The following is a 24427-nucleotide window of genomic DNA, read 5'->3' as shown; positions in this document are numbered from 1 at the left end:
ATTAACCAAAGAACGGAATGGCATACCTTTTCTCTCAAAACGGAAGTAAATGGATGGACATTGTCAATACAGGCTAAACTCCTGATTAGCTGGTCTGTGTCGAGGGGTTATGCCACTATTGCCTCTTCACCTATCGCTATCTCCGTTAGGGGTTCCCTTCTAAAATCAACCATGTTCCTTTTACTGTAACTAACTACAGCTGCTATGGCACCCTTCAGAGCCTTTCCTCTCTAGGTTTCTTTCAATGTTCCTGGGAATGTTTCCTAGCCACTGTGCCGTTACTCTTTGGGGCTTTAGGCTGGGTATCTGTGTAATGAACTTTGACAACTGCTGATGTAAAAAATGCTTTATAAAATACATTTGATTGAATCTGACTATAGGCCTACATGTGCAGTAGGGGTTTTCACAACCATACACCAGTTTACCACACTAGCTAATGTGTGAAATCTGAAACGAGCCCAGGATTAAGTATTTAAAGTGAAATGTGATTTTCACATTTATTTTAATTTTATTTAACTAGGCAAATAAACACATGGTCTGTTTAGTCTGTACATATCATCCCCTTTGAAGTACAGTACATTTATTTGTTGTACATTGCTCATTCATTGTTACTTCCTAAAGCGTTTGAACACCTACAGTTGAAGTCGGAAGTTTACATACACTTAGGTTGGAGTCATTAAAACTTGTTTTTCAACCACTCCACAAATGTCTTGTTAACAAACTAGATTTCTGTTCATCTGTACAAACAATAGTGGCAAGTATAAACACCATGGGACAACACAGCCGTCATATCACGCAGGAAGGAGACGCGTTCTGTCTCCTAGAAATGATTGTACTTTGGTGCAAAAAGTGCAAATCAATCCCAGAACAACAGCAAAGGACCTTGTGAAGATGCTGGAGGAAACAGCTACAAAAGTATTTATATCCACAGTAAAACGAGTCCTATGTCGACATAACCTGAAAGGCAACTCAGCAAGGAAGAAGCCACTGCTCCAAACTGCCGTTAAAAAAAAGCCAGACTACGGTTTGCAACTGCACATGGGGACAAAGATCGTACTTTTTGGAGAAATGTCTTCTGGTCTGATGAAACAAAAATAGAACTGTTTGGCCAGAATGACCATCTTTATGTTTGGAGGAAAAAGGGTGAGTCTTGCAAGCTGAAGAACACCATCCTAACTGTGAAGCACGGGGGTGGCAGCATCATGTTGTGGGGGTGCTTTGCTGCAGGAGGGACTGGTGCACTTCACAAAATGGATGGCATCATGAGGGAGGAAAATTATGTGGATATATTGAAGCAACACAGAAAATTTGTGGGCAGAACTGAAAAAGTGAGCGTGTGCGAGCAAGTAGGCCTACAAACCTGACTCCGTTACACCAGCTCTGTCAGGATGAATGGGCCAAAATTCACCCAACTTATTGTGGGAAGCTTGTTGAAGGCTACCCAAAACATTTGACCCAAGTTAAACAATTTAAAGGCAATGTTACTAAATACTGAGGGTATGTAAACTTCTCTCTATTCTGACATTTCACATTCTTAAAATAACTTTGATCCTAACTGACCTAAAACAGGGAATTTTTACTAGGATTAAATGTCAGGAATTGTGAAACTGAGTTGAAATGTATTTGGCTAAGGTGTATGTAAACTTCCAACTTCAACTGTATCTCTCTTTTACTAAATAGTAAATACGAATGTTTTTGTGTTACTAATGTCTTTCTGTCATGTCTCTGTCTCCTCAGGTCAATGTTCGCGTCACCACCATGGACGCTGAGCTGGAGTTTGCCGTTCAGCCCAGCACCACTGGCAAACAGCTCTTTGACCAGGTCAGGATTAACAGTACACTAATGACTCATATTAACACAGATATAGGATCTTCATTTGAGTCAGTTTGCTACAACAGGAAAATAACCTTGTAGAAATGTGGATTATAATTAATGGACTTGTTTAGGGGTCGATCATTTTCTTTCATAAGGTAAAATCAAGTCTGAAATGTCAAATAGGAAATTACATATTTTAAAGTTCTCCTGCAACAGGGTAATCAAATTAAGATCCTACATCTGTAGCCACACGTTTAGTATTGTTATCAGTAGTAAAAAAATAAGACCATCCATTTAGTGAGGCTTTCTAGGTGTGTGTGTGTGTGTGTGTTGGTCCTGCTCCAGTGACCCACCCTGAACCCTACTCCCCCACCTCTGTCTTCATACCTCCAGGCATGTCCTGTCCCCTCATTAATGTTCTCAAGGAAGGTTTCAAGAGATTTTAACTGGAACTGTTCTTATCAGACCTTCCCTTCTCTCCTGGAACCATGACGACCATGACCAGGAATGGTGCTGTGCTAAGAGCCAAGAGTTTACACAAACTGATTAACGATAGTGTGAGAAAACGGAGTATGATGAAAGTCTTTACTTTGATCAGATTACAATATACAGTGGGGCAAAAAAGTATTTAGTCAGCCACCAATTGTGCAAGTCCTCCCACTTAAAAAGATGAGAGGCCTGTAATTTTCATCATAGGTACACTTCAACTATGACAGACGAAATGAGAAAAAAAGAAATCCAGAAAATCACATTGTAGGATTTTTTATGAATTTATCTGACAATATTTCTGAAAGTGAATCTTCCCAACCACTGTCCTTCCCACGGAACCCAGAAATGTATGGTATCTGTTTGAGTCAGTTCCTGACATCAAAGTCAGTTGATGTTGTACAGCATGTTTTCTGTAGAACTTTTTTGAGTACAGAGTGTTTGTACGGCAAGTTCAGAGGGACAATAGGATAATGATGTATTATCAGATTACTGAGTACTGTGCCTTTAGAAAGTATTCATACCCCTTGACTTATTCCACATGTGACTCACCACCTGGATTTGGTCTTATGTAGCAACATTTGAAATTGTTTTTGTTACATTGCTAGAAAGTAGAGACTCAGCTACAAAATTGTATATCATATACTGCATTTTTTAGGAACAATGGGAAAGTAAATCTGCTTTGAAAGTTGATACACTTGTAACCTCACTTTTGAGAAAAGGGCTTTTGAATGTTTTGGTACTTACTGGAGAGCCCTTCTTTGTCTACAGCCATTCAGCATTGTTCACACCCTCTTAAGCCAGCCCCAACCATTTCTTTAAGGATTCACATGTGAGGTCATTTGCTTGTGTAGTTAAGACTAAGAGTGGTAAGTAGCCTACAATAAGGAAACATTTCAGGTAAAGTGTCCAGATGTAAAGAACTTAATAGAAAATGACTGAAGTAAAAGTAACTCACACATTAAAATACTACTTGAGTAAGTATAAAAATATTTGGTTTTAAAAATAGTTATGTATCAAAAGTAAATGGAATTGCTAAAATGTACCTCTTAGAACCACCCATCCCGGATCTGGTATATTTGTCATCAGCAACGCTGAATAACAGTCAAAAAATATTACTAGAAAATATTCATGAAATCACAAGTGAACTATAGCGGAACACTATAGCCTTTTGTTAATCACCCTGTCGTCTCAGATTTTGAAATGATGCTTTACAGCGAAAGCAATGCAAGCGTTTAAGTTTATCGATAGCATAACAAAAGAATAAGTACACCTAGCATCAGGTAACTTGGTCACGAAAATCAGAAAAGCAATCAAATTAATTGTTTCCCTTTGATGATCTTCGGATGTTTTCACTCACGAGACTCCCAGTTAGACAGCAAATGTTCCTTTTGTTCCATAAAGATATTTTTTATATCCAAAAACCTCCGTTAGTTTGGTGCGTTATGCCCAGGAATCCACCGGAAAGAGCGGTCACGACAACGCAGACAAATTCCAAATTATATCCATAATGTACACAAACCTGTCAAACGTTTTTTATAATCAATCCTCAATGTGTTTTTCAAATATCTATTCGATAATATATCAACCGGGACAGTTGGCTTTTCACTAGGACCGGGAGTAACAATGGCTGCCTTTTTCTCTTTTGCGCACAAATCACTGAGCCCCCACCTGTCTACTTACGCAATGTGATCCTTCACGCTCATTCTTCAAAATAAAAGCCTGAAACTATGTCTCAAGGCTGTTGACACCTTAGGGAAGTCATAGAAAAAGGAATCTGGTTGATATCCCTTTCAATGGTCAATAGGGATGCATAGAAACACAGGGTTTTCAAAATAAGAGTCACTTCCTGATTGGATTTTTCTCAGGCGTTCGCCTGCAATATCAGTTCTGTTATACTCACAGACAATATTTTTACAGTTTTGGAAACTTTAGTGTTTTCTATCCTAAGCTGTCAATTATATGCATATTCTCGCATCTGGTCCTGAGAAATAGGCCGTTTACTTTGGGAACGTTATTTTTCCAAACATAAAAATAATTGTAATTTATTTATGGATAGCAAGGAGCACACTCCAACACTCAGACATAATTTACAAACAAAGCATTTGTATTTAGTGAGTCTGTGTGGTGTATGTCACATAATGTTATGACCACACATCAATATTCATTTTATATCAATATTAATTTTATATATCAATATTTTGCTAAGTGGATGGGTCTCTACAGGTCTAAACTGTACCGCCTATGGTTACTTGCGTAGTAGCAATATCAGAAAGTGTTAATATAAATAAAATAATGTACATGAACAATATCAGTAATGATAGTGATAAATGAGGTAGTTGTATGCATACAATCAGAGTTAAAGTGGCTGAGCAGCAGGATAAAAAAAATAATAGTAGCAGCAACGTGTGTGTGTGTGTGTGTGTTAGGAGAGAGTCATTTGAATAGAGGGACTGCAGATAGTGCTGATGACTGGGCCGTCCAAACCACACACGAACAAGGGAATCTATATTCGGAGAGCCTGTTTCTGTCCTGCCCTTGACTTTGGTGCAGGGCATGTGATGTCCATAGCCTTTTCGTCCCTGACCTCCCTGATCTTCTCAAAAATATAAACGTTTGTCTAGCTGTGTCCAGTTCAGGTGGTGCTTGTACAGGCAGAACATCTATGGGAGGAAGGATGTCAGTATTGCGCAGCAGTTGAAACCTGGTCCTGACTGAGTCGGAACGCTCCTTGGCGACATCACAAGGCTCCAGAGCATGGAAGCTGTAAAACAGGAAATAACCAAAAAAATGTTGAAGACATTACAACCTTACACATCAATTCAACAATCAATTCCCAAGTTTAAAAGAAGAATAACCGCATACAATGCAATCTAAATCTATTCACCTGAAGTGCTAGTAATGCTTGATCTGAAGCAGCATCCTGAAGTTTGAGTCGGGTGTTGTTGCCGGCCATAGCTTTCCACCAGCACCGTACCATCCTCCAGTCCCACCAGCTGTGGAATGTTGACCCCTGTCACAGGGCTGTCCTTCACAATACCAGCAATCTCAGACAAGGTGTTCACTCTGGTCTTTCTGAAGCGCTGCTTGATGAGGCCGAAGCAGAAGTTGGGGGGAAAACTTGGTGTGGTCTGTGATCAGGAAGTGAAGGTCCGGACTAGAGGTCGACTTGTTAATCGGAATGGCTGATTAATTAGGGCCGATTTTCAAGTTTTCATAACAATCGGATATTTGTATTTTTGTATACCAATTTTAGCCGTTTTTTAAAATTAATATATATATTTTTTTTTACACCTTTTTATTTAATCTTTATTTAACTAGGCAAGTTAGTTAAGAACACATTCTTATTTTCAATGACTGCCTAGGAACGGTGGGTTAACTGCCTCGTTCAGGGGCAGAACGACAGATTTTCACCTTGTCAGCTCGGGGGATTCAATCTTGCAACCTTACAGTTAACTAGTCCAACACTCTAACCACCTGATTACTGCCTGTTACGCGATGCAGTAAGCCAAGGTAAGTTGCTAGCTAGCATTAAATTGATCTTATAAAAAAAACAATCAATCAATGATAATCACTAGTTGACGACAAATGGTTGATATTACTAGTTTATCTAGCGTGTCCTGCATATAATCTGAGCGGTGCGTATCGTTGCTCCATTGTGTACCTAACCATGAACATCAATGCCTTTCTTAAAATCAATACACAGAAGTACATATTTTTAAACCTGTATATTTAGCTAAAAGAAATCCAGGTTAGAAGGCAATATTAACCAGGTGAAATGGTCAATTCTCTTGTGTTCATTGCACGCAGAGTCAGTGTATATGCAACAGTTTGCCAGGATTTTACGTAATTATGACATAACATTGAATGTTGTGCAATGTAACAGGAATATTTAGACTAATGGATGCCACCCGTTAGATAAAATACGGAACGGTTCCGTTTTTCACTGAAAGAATAAAAATCTTGTTTTTGAGATGATAGTTTCTGTCTTATGTTATAACTAAGTCTATGATTTGATAGAGCAGTCTGACTGAGCAGTGGTAGGCAGCAGCAGGCTCGTAAGCATTCATTCAAACAGCACTTTAGTGCGTTTTGCCAGCAGCTCTTCGTTGTGCGTCAAGCATTACGCTGTTTATGACTTCAAGCCTATCAACTCCCGAGATTAGGCTCGTGTAACCAATGTGAAATGGCTAGCTAGTTAGCGGGGTGCGCGCTAATAGCGTTTCAAACGTCACTCGCTCTGAGACTTGGAGTGGTTGTTCCCCTTGCTCTGCATGGGTAAGTAACGCTGCTTCGAGCGTGGCTGTTGTGTTCCTGGTTCGAGCCCAGGTAGGGGCGAGGAGAGGAACGGAAGCTATACTGTTACACTGGCAATACTAAAGTGCCTATAAGAACATCCAATAGTCAAAGGTTAATGAAATACAAATGGTATAGAGGGAAATAGTACTATAATTCCTATAATAACTACAACCTAAAACTTCTTACATGGGAATAATCAAATAAAATTTTATTTGTCACATACACATGGTTAGCAGATGTTAATGCGAGTGTAGCGAAATGCTTGTGCTTCTAGTTCCGACAATGCAGTAATAACCAACAAGTAATCTAGCTAACAGTTCCAAAACTACTACCTTATAGACACAAGTGTAAGGGGATAAAGAATATGTACATAAAGATATATGAATGAGTGATGGTACAGAGTGGCATAGGCAAGATACAGTAGATGGTATTGAGTACAGTGTATATACTGTAATTTCCGGACTATAAGCCTCTACTTTATTCCCACACTTTGAACCTCGCGGTTTATACAATGACGCGGCTAATTTATGGATTTTTCCCGCTTTCACAAGATTCATGCCGCCAAAAAACTGAGCACCGTCACATAATGTGACGTAAATCGAGCACGCTCAAACTTCCCATCATTCTGATTACGGTAGTCATTTTGTCACCCTCATCATGGCAAAGACACGGAGAAATGCATAATGATGCAGATTTCAAGTTGAAGGCGATCGATCTGGCTGTTGGAAAAGGAAATAGAGCTGCTGCATGGGAGCTTGGCCTTAATGAGTCAATGATAAGATGTTGGAAACAGCAGCGTGAGGAACTGACTCAGTGCAGAAAGACAACAAAAGCTTTCAGAGGGAAGAAAAGCAGATGGCCCAAAGTATTCGCAGCCACTCGACATCAGTGTAAATCGTGCATTTAAGGTGGCGCTCCTTGTTCAGTGGGAGGCTTGGATGACAAGTGGGGAGAAATCCTTCACTAAAACGGGCCGCAGGCGAAGAGCCTCTTATGGTCAAGTGGGTCCTGACAGCGTGGAGCATTGTCAAAAAATCCACTATCATCAACGGGTTTCGAAAGGCTGGACTGCTGCGTGTTGAAGGGGAAGCATGAGCTCAGCGGGGTATTTAAAGTGACGAGAGCGACAATGAAAACGATCCAACATCGGATGAAGCAATTCTGAGGCTATTCAACTCCGACACCGAAGGAGATGACTTCAGTGGTTTCAGTGCACAGGAGTGGGAAGATGGTGACCAATGACTTTCTTGGTAGGCTACTGTTTTAATTTTTGTTACAAGCCGTGTTTCGTTTAACCTCTTACCTCTACCTGGGACGCTTGCGTCCCAACTAGAGCTCTGGAAATGCAAATGCGCTACGCTAAATGCTAATAGTATTAGTTAAAACTCAAAAGTTCATTAAAATACACATGCAGGGTATCAAATTAAAGCTACACTCGTTGTGAATCCAGGCAACAAGTCAGATTTTTAAAATGCTTTTCGGCGACAGCATGAGAAGCTATTATCTGATAGCATGCACCAATACACTACAACAGAAAAGCACAGCAGGGGACGTAAACAAAATAATTAGCATTTCGGCGTTACACAAACCGCACAATAAAATAGAAAACAGTCATTACCTTTCACCATCTTCTTTGTTGGCACTCCTAGATGTCCCATAAACACTATTGGGTCTTTATTTCGATTAAATCGGGCCATATAAAGCCAAGATATCGTTATATGTAGACTGTGTGATAAACGAAAAACAGCGATTTCACAACGTAACGTCATTTTTAAAATTCAAAAAGTAGACGATAAACTTTCACAAAACACTTCGAAATACGTTTGTAATGCTACTTTAGGTATTAGTAAACGTTAATAAGCGATAAAAATCATCCGTAGGCGATGTACATATCATTAGCTGTCGTCTTGGAAAAAATTTCAGGAGAGAGCTCTTCCGGAATGATCTGGGCGGAGACCGGAGGTACGTCGTGCCCCTCTTTCGGTTCAACCAAGAATCAAAGAGGATTAAATTCACAAGATACTCGACAACATGGGGATGCTGTGGGAGTTGAATGCTCGGTCTTATCTAATTCGGCTCACTGTTAACAATTGCGGTAGTGGCGCAAGGATATTTATTTCCATTTTCTGTGATCAGGTTTTCCTGCGCTTTCTGATGTAACGCACGTTATGTAATAGCCACAGTCGTGATTTAACCAGTTTTAAAAACGTCCGATGGTTTCCTATACACACATTCTAACCATATGAACGTACTATATTCCTGGCATGAGTAGCAGGGCGCTGAAATGTTGCGCGATTTTTAACAAAATGTTCAAAAAAGTAGAGGGTCGACTGAAGAGGTTAAAGGCTGTGTAAAGTTAATTTGTTTCAATGTACCGGTAGGCACCTGCGGCTTATAGACATGTGCGGCTTATTTATGTACAAAATACATATTTTTTAATAATTCAGTGGGTGCGGTTTATATTCAGGTGCGCTTAATAGTCCAGCAATTACGGTACATATGAGATGAGTATGTAAACAAAGTGGCATAGTTAAAGTGGCTAGTGATACATGTATTACATAAAGATGCAGTAGATGATATAGAGTACAGTATATACGTATACATATGAGATGAATAATGTAGGGTATGTAAACATTATATTAGGTAGCATTGTTTAAAGTGGCTAGTGATATATTTTACATCATTTCCCATCAATTCCCATTATTAAAGTGGCTGGAGTTGAGTCAGTGTGTTGGCAGCAGCCACTCAATGTTAGTGGTGGCTGTTTAACAGTCTGATGGCCTTGAGATAGAAGCTGTTTTTCAGTCTCTCGGTCCCAGCTTTGATGCACCTGTACTGACCTCGCCTTCTGGATGATAGCGGGGTGAACAGGCAGTGGCTCGGGTGGTTGTTGTCCTTGATGATCTTTATGGCCTTCCTGTGACATCGGGTGGTGTAGGTGTCATGGAGGGCAGGTAGTTTGCCCCCCGGTGATGCGTTGTGCAGACCTCACTACCCTCTGGAGAGCCTTACGGTTGTGGGCAGAGCAGTTGCCGTACCAGGCGGTGATACAGCCCGACAGGATGCTCTCGATTGTGCATCTGTAGAAGTTTGAGTGCTTTTGGCGACAAGCCAAATTTCTTCAGCCTCCTGAGGTTGAAGAGGCGCTGCTGCGCCTTCTTCACGATGCTGTCTGTGTGAGTGGACCAATTCAGTTTGTCTGTGATGTGTACGCCGAGGAACTTAACTTACTACCCTCTCCACTACTGTTCCATCGATGTGGATAGGGGGGAGTTCTCTCTGCTGTTTCCTGAAGTCCTCAATCATCTCCTTAGTTTTGTTGATGTTGAGTGTGAGGTTGTTTTCCAGACACCACACCTCCTCCCTGTAGGCCGTCTCGTCGTTGTTGGTAATCAAGCCTACCACTGTTGTGTCGTCCGCAAACTTGATGATTGAGTTGGAGGCGTGCGTGGCCACGCAGTCGTGGGTGAACAGGGAGTACAGGAGAGGACTCTGAACGCACCCTTGTGGGGCCCCAGTGATGAGGATCAGCGGGGTGGAGATGTTGTTGCTTACCCGCAAATTGGAGTGGGTCTAGGGTGTCAGGTAGGGTGGCGGTGATATGGTCCTTGACTAGTCTCTCAAAGCACTTCATGATGACGGAAGTGAGTGCTACGGGGCGGTAGTCGTTTTGCTCAGTTACCTTAGCTTTCTTGAGAACAGGAACAATGGTGGCCCTCTTGAAGCATGTGGGAACAACAGACTGGGATAGGGATTGATTGAATATGTCCGTTAACACACCAGCCAGCTGGTCTGCGAATGCTCTGGGGGCGCGGCTGGGGATGCAGTCTGGGCCTGCAGCCTTGCGAGGGTTAACACGTTTAAATGTTTTCCTCACCTCGGCTGCAGTGAAGGAGAGTCCGCATGTTTTGGTTGCGGGCCGTGTCAGTGGCACTGTATTGTCCTCAAAGCGGGCAAAAAAGTTATTTAGTCTGCCTGGGAGCAAGACATCCTCGTCCGTGACAGGGCTGGTTTTCTTTTTGTAATCTGTGATTGACTGTAGACCCTGCCACATACCTCTTGTGTCTGAGCCGTTGAATTGAGATTCTACTTTGTCTCTATACTGACGCTTAGCTTGTTTGATTGCCTTGCGGAGGGAATAGCTACACTGTTTGTATTCGGTCATGTTTCCGGTCACCTTGCCCTGATTAAAAGCAGTGGTTCGAGCTTTCAGTTTCACGCGAATGCTGCCATCAATCCACGGTTTCTGGTTTGGGAATGTTTTAATCGTTGCTATGGGAACGACATCTTCAACGCACGTTTTAATGAACTCGCTCACTGAATCAGCGTATTCGTCAATGTTGTTGTTTGATGCAATACGAAACTTATCCCAGTCCACGTGATGGAAGCAGTCTTGGAGTGTGGAATCAGATTGGTCGGACCAGCGTTGAACAGACCTCAGCGCGGCAGCTTCTTGTTTTAGTTTCTGTCTGTAGGGATCAACAAAATGGAGTCGTGGTCAGCTTTTCCGAAAGGAGAGCGGGGCAGGGCCTTATATGCGCCGCGGAAGTTAGAATAGCAATGATCCAAGGTTTTTCCAGCCCTGGTTGCGCAATCGATATGCTGATACAATTTAGGGAGTCTTGTTTTCAGATTAGCCTTGTTAAAATCCCCAGCTACAATGAATGCAGCCTCAGGATATATGGATTCCAGTTTGCAAAGAGTGAAATAAAGTTTGTTCAGAGCAATCGATGTGTCTGCTTGGGGGGGGAATATATACGGCTGTGATTATAATCGAAGAGAATTCCCTTGGTAGATAATGCGGTCGACATTTGATTGTGAGGAATTCTAAATCAGGTGAACTGAAGGACTTGAGTTCCTGTATGTTGTTGTGGCCACACCACGTCTCGTTAACCATGAAGCATACGCCCCCGCCCCTCTTCTTACCAGAAAGATGTTTGTTTCTGTCGGCGCGGTGCGTGGAGAAGACTCATGTTAAAAGGAACCACCAGCTTTCATATGTTCTGAGCAAGGAACTTAAACGTTAGCTTTCTTACATTCCACTTTAACTTTCTTCTCCAACACTTTGTTTTTGCATTATTTAAACCAAATTGAACATGTTTCATTATTTATTTGAGGCTAAATTGATTTTATTGATGTATTATATGAAGTTAAAATAAGTGTTCATTCAGTATTGTTGTAATTGTCAAATACATTTTAAAAAATCGTCCGATTTAATCTGTATCGGATTTTTTGGTCCTACAATAATCGGTATCGGCGTTGAAAAATCAGAATCGGCCCACGACTAGTCCGGACTGTGGTGGAGCTTGTGCATGGTCCGCCAGGCACAATACCAGAGCACAAACTTGTTCTTGTTTTGGCCACTGCAGTTATCACAATTCAGGTCCACACGTGTTTCCCCACAAGGTGAATGTAGTTGATGACTGAGCTGCTGCCTTTGCTGGATGACATTACTTCATCAATCAAGCAGTTGACTTGTTGTGCTATTCCTTCACAGCAGACACCAAACAAGCCACACTTGCGAGGAGTTAAAAAGTAGATGGGAACTGGCTGGATAGGGTCAGAAGGATAGTGCACTTGCAAACAACAAAGTAACATTAAGATAAATTACAACTAATTGTCTCACCCCTGTCAATCTGTCTTTACACCGCTCAGTGAAATGTGTTTGTTGCCTCCCATCCATCCATATGTATATCTCTTTCTCTCTCTGTCAAATGTTTTAGAACACCTACGTGTTCAAGGGTTTTTCTTTTTACTATTTTCTATATTGTAGAATAATATTGAAGACATCAAAACTATGAAATAAAGCATATGGAATTACGTAGTAACCAAAAGTGTTAAACAAATCAAAATATATTTGAGATTCTTCAAATAGTCACATTTCCTTGATGACAGCTTGGTATTCTCTCAACCAGCCCCATTAGGTAGTCATCTGTAATGCATTTCAATATCAATTAACAGGTGTGCCTTAATGTGTGGAATGTCTTTCCTTAATGCGTTTGAGCCAGTCAGTTGTGTTGTGACAAGGGTGGGATGGCGTATCGCTACAGAATGCTGTGGTAGCCGTGCTGGTTAAGTATACACCCTTGGGGGTGTATACAGAAGATAGCCAGCCCTATTTGGTAAAATACCAAGTCCATATTATGGCAAGAACAGTTCATATAAGCAAAAAGAAATGACAGGCCATCATTACTTTAAGACACGAAGGTCAGTCAATCTGGACCAGTCGCAAAACCATCAAGCGCTATGATGGAACAGGCTCTCATGAGGACCGCCACAGGAATGAAAGACCCAGAGTTACCTCTGCAGATGATATGTTCATTAGAGTTACCAGCCTCAGAAATTGCAGCCAAGTAAATGCTTCAGAGTTCAAGTAACAGACACATCTAAACATCAATTGTTCAGAGGAGACTGTGAATCAGGCCTTCATGGTCGAATTGCTCTAAGAAACCACTACTAAAGGACACCAATAAGAAGAGACTTGCTTGGGCCAAGAAAGACGAGCAATGGAAATTAGTCATTTGGTCTGGAGTTAAAATTGGAGATTTTTGATTCCAACCGACGTCTTTGTGAGATACGGTGTGGGTAAACGGATGATCTCTGCATGTGTATTTCCCACCGTAAAGCATGGAGGAGGTGTTATGAAGTGGGGGTTCTTTGCTGGTGACACTTTCTGTGATTTATTTAGAATTAAAGGCACACTTAACCAGCATGTCTACCACAGCATTCTGTAGCGATATGCCATCCCATCTGTTTTGGGCGTAGTGTGACTAATTTGTTTTTCAACGACCCAACACATCCTCAGGCGGTGTAAGGGCTATTTTACCAAGAAGGAGAGTGATGGAGTGCTGCATCAGATGACCTGGCCTCCACAATCCCCCGATCTCAACCAAATTGAGATGGTTTGGGATGAGTTCGACCGCAGAGTGAAGGAAAGGCAGCCAACAAGTGCTCAGCATATGTGGGAACTCCTTCAAGACTGTTGGAAAAGCATTCCAGGTGAAGCTGGTTGAGTGAATGCCAAGCGTGTGCGAAGCTGTCATCAAGGCAAAGGGTGGCTATTTGAAAAATCTCAAATATAATCTACATTGATTTAACACTTTCTTTTTGATTACTACATGATTCCATATGTGTTATTTCATAGTTTTGATGTCTTCACTATTTTATTTGTTGTTGAGTGTATATGTCCTTAATCAGTATAAAGGAGGAAATGTTGCTTATGTGTTGAGCACAATCAAAGCTGTAATCTATCCTGATGTCTTTGCTTGCTGGTTGTGGGGGCCCCCAGAGACAACTACAGGTCTTGACAGGTGGTCTTGCAGTCAACAACCATCTTCTGGTAGACAGATCGCTCACTCTGAACAAGCAGGAGATGCTGTTCTTGCTTCTTCAGCTTGGCTGACCTAACAGCTTCTGGCAGATTGGCAGATCTGAAGAGCCCATAGCACCTGTCTGTCCTCGGCTTGAGTTCTGGGGCAGCAATTTTCTCCACAGATTCCTGAAGACAGCCCGACTACGCGTACCTCTGGAAAATACAGAAAAAATGTGAGATCAATAAAAGTAGTGCCAATCATGTTGGTGGTCAATTAAATGGTAAAAATTGTTAATGCTTTACATTCCAAGTGTTGTCATCGATTCCTTGTAGAGACGCCACACTGCTGCTTTTGTCACACGGGATTGTCACACAGCTTTCCACCAAAAGTGTTTGTCCTAGGTGGCGTCCTGGTAATACTATTGCATTATCCTCTGTGTAGTTGAAGTTCACCACTAGCTGCAAGTCCTCATGCTTCAGATGTAACCTGTGCTTGCTTGGGCCAGCTCTCTTTTAGATGGGAGTCATTAGACCATTCTCCTTATATGACTGGTAGAGGAGAGTCAGGCGTGTTCTACTGATGCTGAAAGACAAATTCCAGATACAAACGTTACACACACTTCATATATTAAGTTAATGTTAGCTAGCATTCCAGCCATCTAACCTCCGCTAACGTTATCTAGCTAACGGCAAGCTTTAACTTGGTGTCTTTTGTTTAGACATGTAACGTTAGCTAGCAAAAAAATGATCTGAAATCCCAATCCATAGAGTAACATTAGCAAAGCCAGCCATCGAACTGGGTAGCTAACAGCAAGCTTCAGCAATACAAACCGATTGTCATAGCTAGCTAAAGTTAAGCAAAATGGGTTCAATTTTAGATTCTTACCCGTATACATGGATGAAAGCCTCAGCCTGCAACCCCTTTTATTAAATAAGACATCCTGTGTCTTTTCCCTTTAGTTTGAACAGCTTGTTTGGCCCATTGTGTCAAGTCACCCTGTGCAATGCCATAAGAATCATGAGATCTTTCTCCCTCTGTCACCTATGCCATGGGGGTTTCCCTCAGTCAACTTCTTCCGTGACGACAACAACACTGTTGATTGTCACCTTTTTCTTCTCCATCACTGTCATCAGAAGACTCTCCAATGTCTTCTTCAATGAAAATGTTTTTACCTGAATCAGGGATTTCCTCATCGTCTGATTCATTTTCGGAGTCCGAGAGAGTCAGCGTGGCACGATCGTCCTCCAGAAAGTAGTCATCACAACTTTTTCCCACTGACCTTTGTCGATAGCGCCTGATAAATTCAGGGCAGCAATGTTATTGAGAGCAGTAGCAACACATTTGCTGTTCTCCACGGCTAACGTTATATCTTTAAGAAAAACTGCAGTAGAACGGATTATCTTCGCATTACGAGCAGCTCATTTTATAGACACAAGGTGCTATACCTCAGACCAATCCAAACTCCTCTCTCGGAATGTTCAGCCCACTCATTATCTCAGCCAATCATGGTTGCTGTCTTTTTCTGTGGCTAAACCAACTAGGCTCATAATTTTAAATGTTTTATTCGTATTGACAGATGGCACAGAAGTTTGATATTAAGGCACATGAAAGTTCACATGTTCGAGAAGGCATTTCTGCCAAAGAATGCATTTTGATCAACTTTTTTAACACTGAAACGGCTCTCCTGTGAAGTCGTTTGCGACATATGCCCAGTTTCCTGAATCGGTCACATTTTGTTGTTACAGCCTGAATTCAAAATGGATGCAATAAAAACAAATCTCACGCATCTACACACAATAGCCCATAACAATAACAGTGAAAACGTGTTTTTAGAAAGTTTAGCAAATTTATTGAAAATGAAATGCAGAAATATTTAATTTACACAAGTATTCACATCCTTGAGTCAATACTTTGTAGATGCACCTTTGGCAATAATTACAGCTGTGAGTCTTTCTGGATAAGTCTAAGAGCTTTCCACACTTGGATTGTGAAACATTTGCCCATTTTATTATTTTCAAAATTCTTTAAGCTCTGTCAAATTGGTTGTTGATCATTGCTAGACGAACATTTTCAGGTTTTGCCATATTTCAAGTAGATTTATGTTGGCTGCTCAGGAACAATCATTTTCTTCTTGGTAAGCAACTCCAGTGTAGATTTGGCTTTGTGTTTTAGGTTATTGTTCTGCTGAAAGGTGAATTCAGGTTTTCCTGTAAAATTTGCCTATGTTTGGTTCTGCTTTTTATCCTGAAACTCCCCAGTCCTTAATGATTACAATCATACCCATAACATGATGCAACCACCACTGTGCTTGAAAATATGGAGAGTGGTACTCAATGTGCAGTATTGGATTTGCACCAAACATAACACTTTGTATTCAGGACAAAAAGGTAATTGCTTTGCCACATTTTTTTGCAGTATTACTTTAGTTCCATGCAAACAGGATGCATGTTTTGGAATATTTGTAATCTGTTCAGGTTTCCCTTTTCACTCTGCCAATTAGGTTAGTATTGAGGAGTAACTACAATGTTGTTGACCCATACTCAGTTTTGTCCTATTACAGCCATTCAACTCTGACTCTTTTAAAGTCACCATTGGTCTTATGGTGAAATCCCGGAGCGGTTTCCATCCTCTCCGGCAACTGAGTTAGGAAGGAAGCCTGTATCTTTGTGGTGACTGGGTATATTGATACTTAAGTAATTGACTCAAGACATTTTAAATTCTTAATTTGTACAAATTTTGAAAAACATGATTGCGCTTTAACATTATGAGGGGTATTGTTTGTGTGTGTGTAGGCCAGTGATGACAAATCAAGGGGTGTGAAGACTTTCTGAAGGCACAAGATCTTGTAGTATGTTGCTGGAACCTCTTATTGGTCCATCAGTGTACTATACTGTATGTTCTTATCTAATGGTTGAGTCCCATGTTGTCACATTCTGTAGCTACAGTGTGGACTGGATTCCAAAGGCACCATGGGATGTAGCAAGCCTCTAGTCCACCACGCAATGGGGAGAGGAAAGGCATTGTCTTGGTTTGCCATAGCCACTTCCTGAATAACTTGTTTGTTAGTTGTGTGTACGTGTGTGGAAACATGACTAGGGAATTTGACCTTCAGGCCCTCTGCAGTGATATTAGCATTAGATTCTGTTGTTCAGGATTGTCAGCATTAGATTCAGACGTTCCACTGTAGTGTCACTAAGAATTCCTTTGTCTTGGCAATTTTCCATCTGATAACCACCAGTAACCACAGGTGAAGTCCACTGACGTCTACTTCCTCTAGTTAGCAGTGTGTTTGTCAGAAGCCTGTGACCTAATTGCATTAGAAACCTGGCCGGACGGGTGAAGTCGGTAGCAGAAATACCCTGCAGACACAGACTGACAGACACACACACACACACACTCAGACTGGCGGATGGTTAAGTGGAAATGCTGAGTAATACCAGTGGTGAGCTCATCCCTGGGGTGTTCCCCTGTTAAAGTGGCCTGGCTTGGGGCCCTCGTTGTGGTGGGCCCTGATCATAGCCTCGCTGCCTTAGGGCTGCACGTCACTAACGGGACAAATTGCTGTTGGTCTGCCACTCTTCAACTCATACCCACTTTGATTTCCCATAGAACTACTCAAAGGCTTTTTCCTTTTAGTTTTTCTTAGGATACTTTACAAATGGAACCATATTGTGGGCCCTGGTCAAAAGTAGTGCACTGAAAACATTTACAATGTAGTCTTATAGCAGACTCTCTTAACTCTGATTGCTCCTGTAAGTCACTTAGAATAAGTGCCTTGCTCAAGCACATAATAGGGAATAGGGTGTGATTTGGAACACAACCTTAGATACTGTGTGTGTACTTTCGGGACAGGCCACCTAAATAGAGGAAGGGGTAGTTCAATATGTGGCACACTCATGCAGTAACAACACAATACCAGAAGACGGACTAGTCTTCAAACTGAGGATTTTAGTTGTTGGTTTCTCTGTCTCCACTCTCAATGCATGTGTGGTCTCACTCACTCACTCACTCACTCACTCACTCACTCACTCACTCACTCACTCACTCACTCACTCACTCACTCACTCACTCACTCACTCACTCTCTGAGTGTGCCCCTTCCCCTGAGTAATCTGGAACAATTAGTTGGAACTTTACGTTAGTCAGCGGATGCAGGGAGTAATGCCGTTTCGGGAATGGTTGCATTCCTCGCTTTCTTTCATCACAGGGCTTGGGCCCTCATAAACACTTGGAAGACTGTGACTGCAGTGAGAATGCCAGGCGTGGCGGCATTTGCGGCCCTGTATCACTGTTCCGACTGCACGTGATACAGAGTACAGGATTCTTAAAAGGGATTCTCAATCGGTTTTGTATCCTCCAGTTTTATATACATCCTTTTGATAATACTGCACATTTTATTGATGATCTGCACCCCAAAGCTAAAAAATGTGAGATTGTTTAGATGTATTCCTGCGTGAAATAATTCTAGGATTCATTCTAGGACCCAGGTAACCTAGGTCTTTTGTGTTAGGTGAGAACAGCTCACAGGTAATCTACAGTTTGAGCTTACTTGACTCAACTGCAAATGTTTGTTTTTAGATACAGTGGGGCAAAAAAGTATTTAGTCAGCCACCAATTGTGCAAGTTTTCCCACTTAAAAAGATGAGGCCTGTAATTTTCATCATAGGTACACTTCAACTATGACAGACGAAATGAGAAAAGAAAAATCCAGAAAATCACATTGTAGGATTTTTAATGAATTTATTTGCCAATTATGGTGGAAAGTAAGTATTTGGTCAATAACAAAAGTTAATCTCAATACTTTGTTATATACCCTTTGTTGGCAATGACAGAGGTCAAACATTTTCTGTAAGTCTTCACAAGGTTTTCACACACTGTTGCTGGTATTTTGGCCCATTCCTCCATGCAGATCTCCTCTAGAGCAATGATGTTTTGGGGCTGTTGCTGGGCAACACGGACTTTCAACTCCCTCCAAAGATTTTCTATGGGGTTGAGATCTGGAGGCTGGCTAGGCCACTCCAGGACCTTTTGAAATGCTTCTTACGAAGCCACTCCTTCGTTGCCCGGGCGGTGTGTTTGGGATCATTGTCATGCTGAAAGACCCAGCCACGTTTCATCTTCAATGCCCTTGCTGATGGAAGGAGGTTTTCACTCAAAATCTCGCGAAACATGGCCCCATTCTTTCCTTTACACGGATCAGTTGTCCTGGTCCCTTTGCAGAAAAACGGCCCCAAAGCATGATGTTTCCACCCCCATGCTTCACAGTAGGTATGGTGTTCTTTGGATGCAACTCAGCATTCTTTGTCCTCCAAACACGACGAGTTGAGTTTTTACCAAAAAGTTATATTTTGGTTTCATCTGAACATATGACATTCTCCCAATCTTCTTCTGGATCATCCAAATGCTCTCTAGCAAACTTCAGACGGGCCTGGACATGTACTGGCTTAAGCAGGGGGACACGTTTGGCACTGCAGGATTTGAGTCCCTGGCGGGGTAGTGTGTTACTGATGGTAGGCTTTGTTACTTTGGTCCCAGCTCTCTGCAGGTCATTCACTAGGTCCCCCCGTGTGGTTCTGGGATTTTTGCTCACCGTTCTTGTGATCATTTTGACCCCACGGGGTGAGATCTTGCGTGGAGCCCCAGATCGAGGGAGATTATCAGTGGTCTTGTATGTCTTCCATTTCCTAATAATTGCTCCCACAGTTGATTTCTTCAAACCAAGCTGCTTACCTATTGCAGATTCAGTCTTCCCAGCCTGGTGCAGGTCTACAATTTTGTTTCTGGTGTCCTTTGACGGCGCTTTGGTCTTGGCCATAGTGGAGTTTGGAGTGTGACTGTTTGTTTGAGGTTGTGGACAGGTGTCTTTTACACTGATAACAAGTTCAAACAGGTGCCATTAATACAGGTAACGAGTGGAGGACAGAGGAGCCTGTTAAAGATGAAGTTACAGGTCTGTGAGAGCCAGAAATCTTGCTTGTTTGTAGGTGACCAAATACTTATTTTCCACCATAATTTGCAAGTAAATTCATTAAAAATTCATTAGAAATCCTACAATGTGATTTTCTGGATTTTTTTTCTTCTCATTTTGTCTGTCATAGTTGAAGTGTACCTATGATGAAAATTACAGGCCTCATCTTTTTAAGTGGGAAAACTTGCACAATTGGTGGCTGACTAAATACTTTTTTGCCCCACTGTATGTTCAATGATTGGCTGATTTTGAAGTGGTCTGGCAGTGAGTGGCACACCTAGTTTGTAACTCTTTGGTGCGGTCTCTACTCAAAACAAAAGCCTTTTAACTCTTGGTATGTTGATTAGTTCATTCCAGTACTCACAGTGGGGATTAGCTCTTTCTCTTAAATACTGATATCGTCCTCGATCAAAAATACTCTTATTGGATTAAATGCTGTTTCACCCATTCATAGAGGGACATTTTCTGGCCTCAAAGGCCTCTCGTTGTACCAGAACTCCTGTAGCTTATCCCCCCTTGGAAAAGGAATCCTTCATTTAGAATCCCCCCTTGTGTGGTTCCTGGATGCAAAAACACCATGAAAGGGCCTGTTTGTGTCCTGAAACCCTCAGGACTTTCATTCCAGGTGAGACAACACTGTCATAAACGCTCTCTCGTTTCAGGCCCGACCACTCAGTGCTCGTTGTTGTAATGCCACCCCGTCAGGTTACCCGGAACAGTATTAGGTGGCGTCTAAGTAAGTGCGGGGGCACTTGATTTAATTTTAACCTTGGCCACTGCTTATTGGATAGGAATGGGCTTGGCCTGCTGTGTGTGTTGTTGACTGAAACTGCTTCACCCAGGCAGCTAAGCACCTGATGATTGGGTGTGGAATTTGGCAGTAGCACAAGCAGATCAGGGCCTGGCGACTGGTTGAGAGTTTCTCATCCTAAATGCCCGGGCTATAGACTCTGTAACCCATAGAACTTATACGTAAGGTTTCCAAAACACCGCTTTAATCCTAGCCCTGAATTCACAATCATTCTCAATTGGAGGCTTATTTTGTGTCTAGGAAACCTACCCATGGGTTTTGTCAGAATTGTGCACCATAGTCCTTATACAGGGTATCATAAGTATTCACCACCCTTGGATTTCTTAATGTTATGTGTTATACATTTTAATCCCACTTTGTCTTTTTTTTGTAAACGATCTACACAAAACACTGTCAGCGCAATAATTTTGTTTGTTTTTGTTTTGATGGATGAAAAATAAAACGTGGATATATTCACCCCTCTAAGTCAATGCATGTTACAAACACCTTTTGTCAGCGATTACAGCTGGGTAAGTCTCTAAGAGCTGAATACTTATTGACTCAACATTTCAGCTTTTCATTTTTTATTAGTTAGCAAAAATGTTGAAAAGCATAATTCCACTTTGAGATTATGGGCTATTGTGTGTAGGCCAGTGACACATCTCAATCAGTTTTAAATTCAGGCTGTATGCAAAATGTGGAAGAAGTCTGGTGGTGTGAACACTTTCTGAAGGCACTGTATGACTCCTCAGTAATAAAACAATCCAGAAGTATTGTTTTAAGACCATTCCTTCTTATTGTCCCCGTGTGTGTTTGGAGGTTTATAGGCCTGTCAGACACTGAAAAGAGAACACATGACGCTCATAGAAGGAAAATCTGAATGGCGTGTCAGGAAACCGCAATAGAAAAGTTAAGATCATCTACGGTAGCTCTCACCTTGTCAGAAATCGGCCACTGCGAATTTGACTATATTCTGATTTTATTGGAACAACTGAATATATATGATGTTGTGGCTAGCTACTCGCTGCCTTCATTCAGCGCGGATTTCATCTGCACTGACTAACTGCTTTTTCCATTACATCTCCTGTAGAGCAGGAGCCTGGTCCCAGATTTGTTTGTGCTGTCGTTCCACCAACTCTTGCAAGACTGCACAAAATGATCTTGGACCAATATGAGTTGGCAAGACCGTACAAATGGATCTGGGACCGTAGGTCCGGGTCTGGGAAAGATTTAATCCTATGAGGCCTACCCAGATTAAGCCTGGTACCTGAGTATGCCATTAACGATCAGCGCTCCCGGCCATGCCGACATTAATGCCACTGGGCTCAAAGGTCTGTTTATATAAGATGTTGTATTCTGCTGGTGGTCATGCAGCACTGGTGGCACAATGTAGTTTATTTCATACAGATGACTTCATTGTTTTTTATGGTGTGAATGAATTATGGTTTGAGTGGTTTCGGTTGATTACTGTCCCGAATGTTACCTCATCTCTGAGAAAAATGTGGTTTGGTGATAAAAGCCAGTTCTGTGTTCCAAGATGTTCTCGAATGTGTACATTACTGCGTGACAGTGGTGTAAATTAGAGGGTTGAATATATAAAGGAATATACAGTGCCTTGAAAGTATTCACATCCCTTGATTTCCACATTTTTGTTTTGTAACAGACTGAATTTAAAAATGTATTAAATTTCGAGTTTGTTACTGTCATACACAATACACCATAATGTCAAAGTGGAATTATGTTTCTGGAAATGTTTGCAAATTCATCAAAAAACAAAAAGCTGAAATGTTTTTAGGCAATAAGTATTCAACCTTTAAGGTAATCAAAGTTCAGGAGTAAAAAAAAAGACCAGTTGCATGGATAATAGTGTTAGTCATTAAAAAAATGTCAATCTCATTCCTGTACCCCACACAAACAATTACCTGTAAAGTTCCCTCAGTTGAGCAGTGAATTTGAAACACAGATTGAACCACAAAGACCAGGAACGTTTTCCAGTGCCTCGCAAAGAAAGGGGGAAAGGGGGATACCTAGTCAGTTGTACAACTGAATGCCTTTAACTGAAATGTGTCTTTTGCGTTTAACCCAATCCCTCTGAATCAGAGAGGTGTGGGGGGCTGCCATAATTGACATCCACGTCTTCGCTGTCCAGGGAACAGTGGGTTAACTGCCTTGCTCAGGGGCAGAATGTCAGATTTTTACCTTGTCAGCTCGGGGATTCAATCCAGCAACCTTTCTGGCCCAATGCTTGAACGACTCGGCTAACTGCCACTCCAAGGGGACCTATTTGTAGATATATATTTAAAAAATAGCAGACATTGAATGTCCCCTTTGAGTATGCTGAAGTTATTAATGACACTTTGGATGGTGTATTAATACACCCAGTCACTACAAAGATAGTTTCCTTCCTAAGTCAGTTGCAGGAGAGGAAGGAAACCGCTCCGGGAGTTCAACATGAGGCCAATGGTGACTTTAGTTTTCTCCTATCCCAGCCATTAAAGTCTGAGGATGGATCAACAACATTGTAGTTACTCCTCAATACTAACCTAATTGGCAGCGTGAAAAGAAGGAAGCCTCTACAGAATACAAATATTCCAAAACATGCATCCTGTTTGCAACACGGCACTAAAGTAAAACTGCAAAAAATGTGACCAAGCAATTGACTTTTTGTCAACATAGTGTTTTATGTTTGGGGCACATCCAACACAACAACACTGAGTACCACTCTCCATATTTTCAAGAATAATTGTGGCTGCATCACGTTATGAGCAATGTTCCCTAATTTTGCTGAGCGCAAACTTGAACGTTGTGAAAATTCTGTGCAACTTCCAGCACGCATTTACTGTGAACACGGAGGTTGTACCCGCTTTAAGTTAGTTTTAACATTGGCCAAGTAGGCTACTGTGGCTATTTGATCATAATGTAGGCCTACCAGAGTGGTATACAATGGAGACGATGCATCCCATAACATTTTAACATGGAAATAGCTGTTCTATCATTCAGCCTACAGTAGAGGCCAATGTGTGGTGTTCAATGTAGGTCCTACATGAGACTTTCGAAAAAGCATGCAGGGTTTGTAGAGCTGACCCAAATTAGTCGACTGGTCGATTTGGTCGACCGAGATTTGTTTTAGTCGAGTAGTTGTGCGTACACTAACGTTCAAAAGTTAGGGATCACTTAAATGTCCTTGTTTTTTAAAGAAAAGCTCATTCTTTTGTCCATTTAAAATTACATTAAATTGATCAGAAATACAGTGTATACATTGTTAATGTTGTAAATGACTATTATAGCTGCAAACAGCTGATTTTAAAATAATAAAAAACATTTAAATAATGGAATACCTACATAGGCGTACAGAGGCCCGTTATCAGCAAGCGTCACTCCTGTGTTCCAATGGCACGTTGTGTTAGCTAATCCAAGTTTTTATAATTTTAAAAGGATAATTGAACTTTAGAAGAGTTCCTCTGTCCAGTGTCTGTGTTCCTTTTGCCCATCTTAATCTTTTTTGTTTTTATTGGCCAGTCTGAGATGTGGCCTTTTCTTTGCAACTCTGCCTAGAATGCCAGCATCCCAGTCGCCTCTTCACAGTTGACATTTGTTTCGGGTACTATTTAATGAAGCTGCCAGTTGAGGACATGTGAGGCGTCTGTTTCTCAAACTAGACACTAATGTACCGGGGCCTCCCACTCCTCTTTCTATTCTGGTTAGAGACAGTTTGCGCTGTTCTGTGAAGGGAGTAGTACACAACGTTTGAGCCTGT

The 24427-nt window shown here is 41.5% G+C and overlaps 1 protein-coding gene across 3 annotated transcripts in view; it reads left to right on the top strand.

The window, feature by feature from the left end:
- LOC115139664 (ezrin-like) overlaps positions 1 to 24427 on the top strand; it is a 63179-nt gene that overhangs the window by 13867 nt on the left and 24885 nt on the right. For all 3 annotated transcript variants that reach the window (XM_029677292.2, XM_029677291.2, XM_029677290.2), the window contains exon 3: positions 1738 to 1821. In XM_029677292.2, the coding sequence (XP_029533152.1) occupies positions 1738 to 1821 (84 nt within the window). The remainder of the gene's footprint in view (positions 1 to 1737; positions 1822 to 24427) is intronic.

This window comes from Oncorhynchus nerka, linkage group LG13, assembly GCF_034236695.1.
Source record: "Oncorhynchus nerka isolate Pitt River linkage group LG13, Oner_Uvic_2.0, whole genome shotgun sequence".
NCBI lineage: Eukaryota > Metazoa > Chordata > Actinopteri > Salmoniformes > Salmonidae > Oncorhynchus > Oncorhynchus nerka.
The sequence above is the reverse complement of the archived record's forward strand: the minus strand, read 5'-3'. Positions and strand labels throughout refer to the sequence as shown.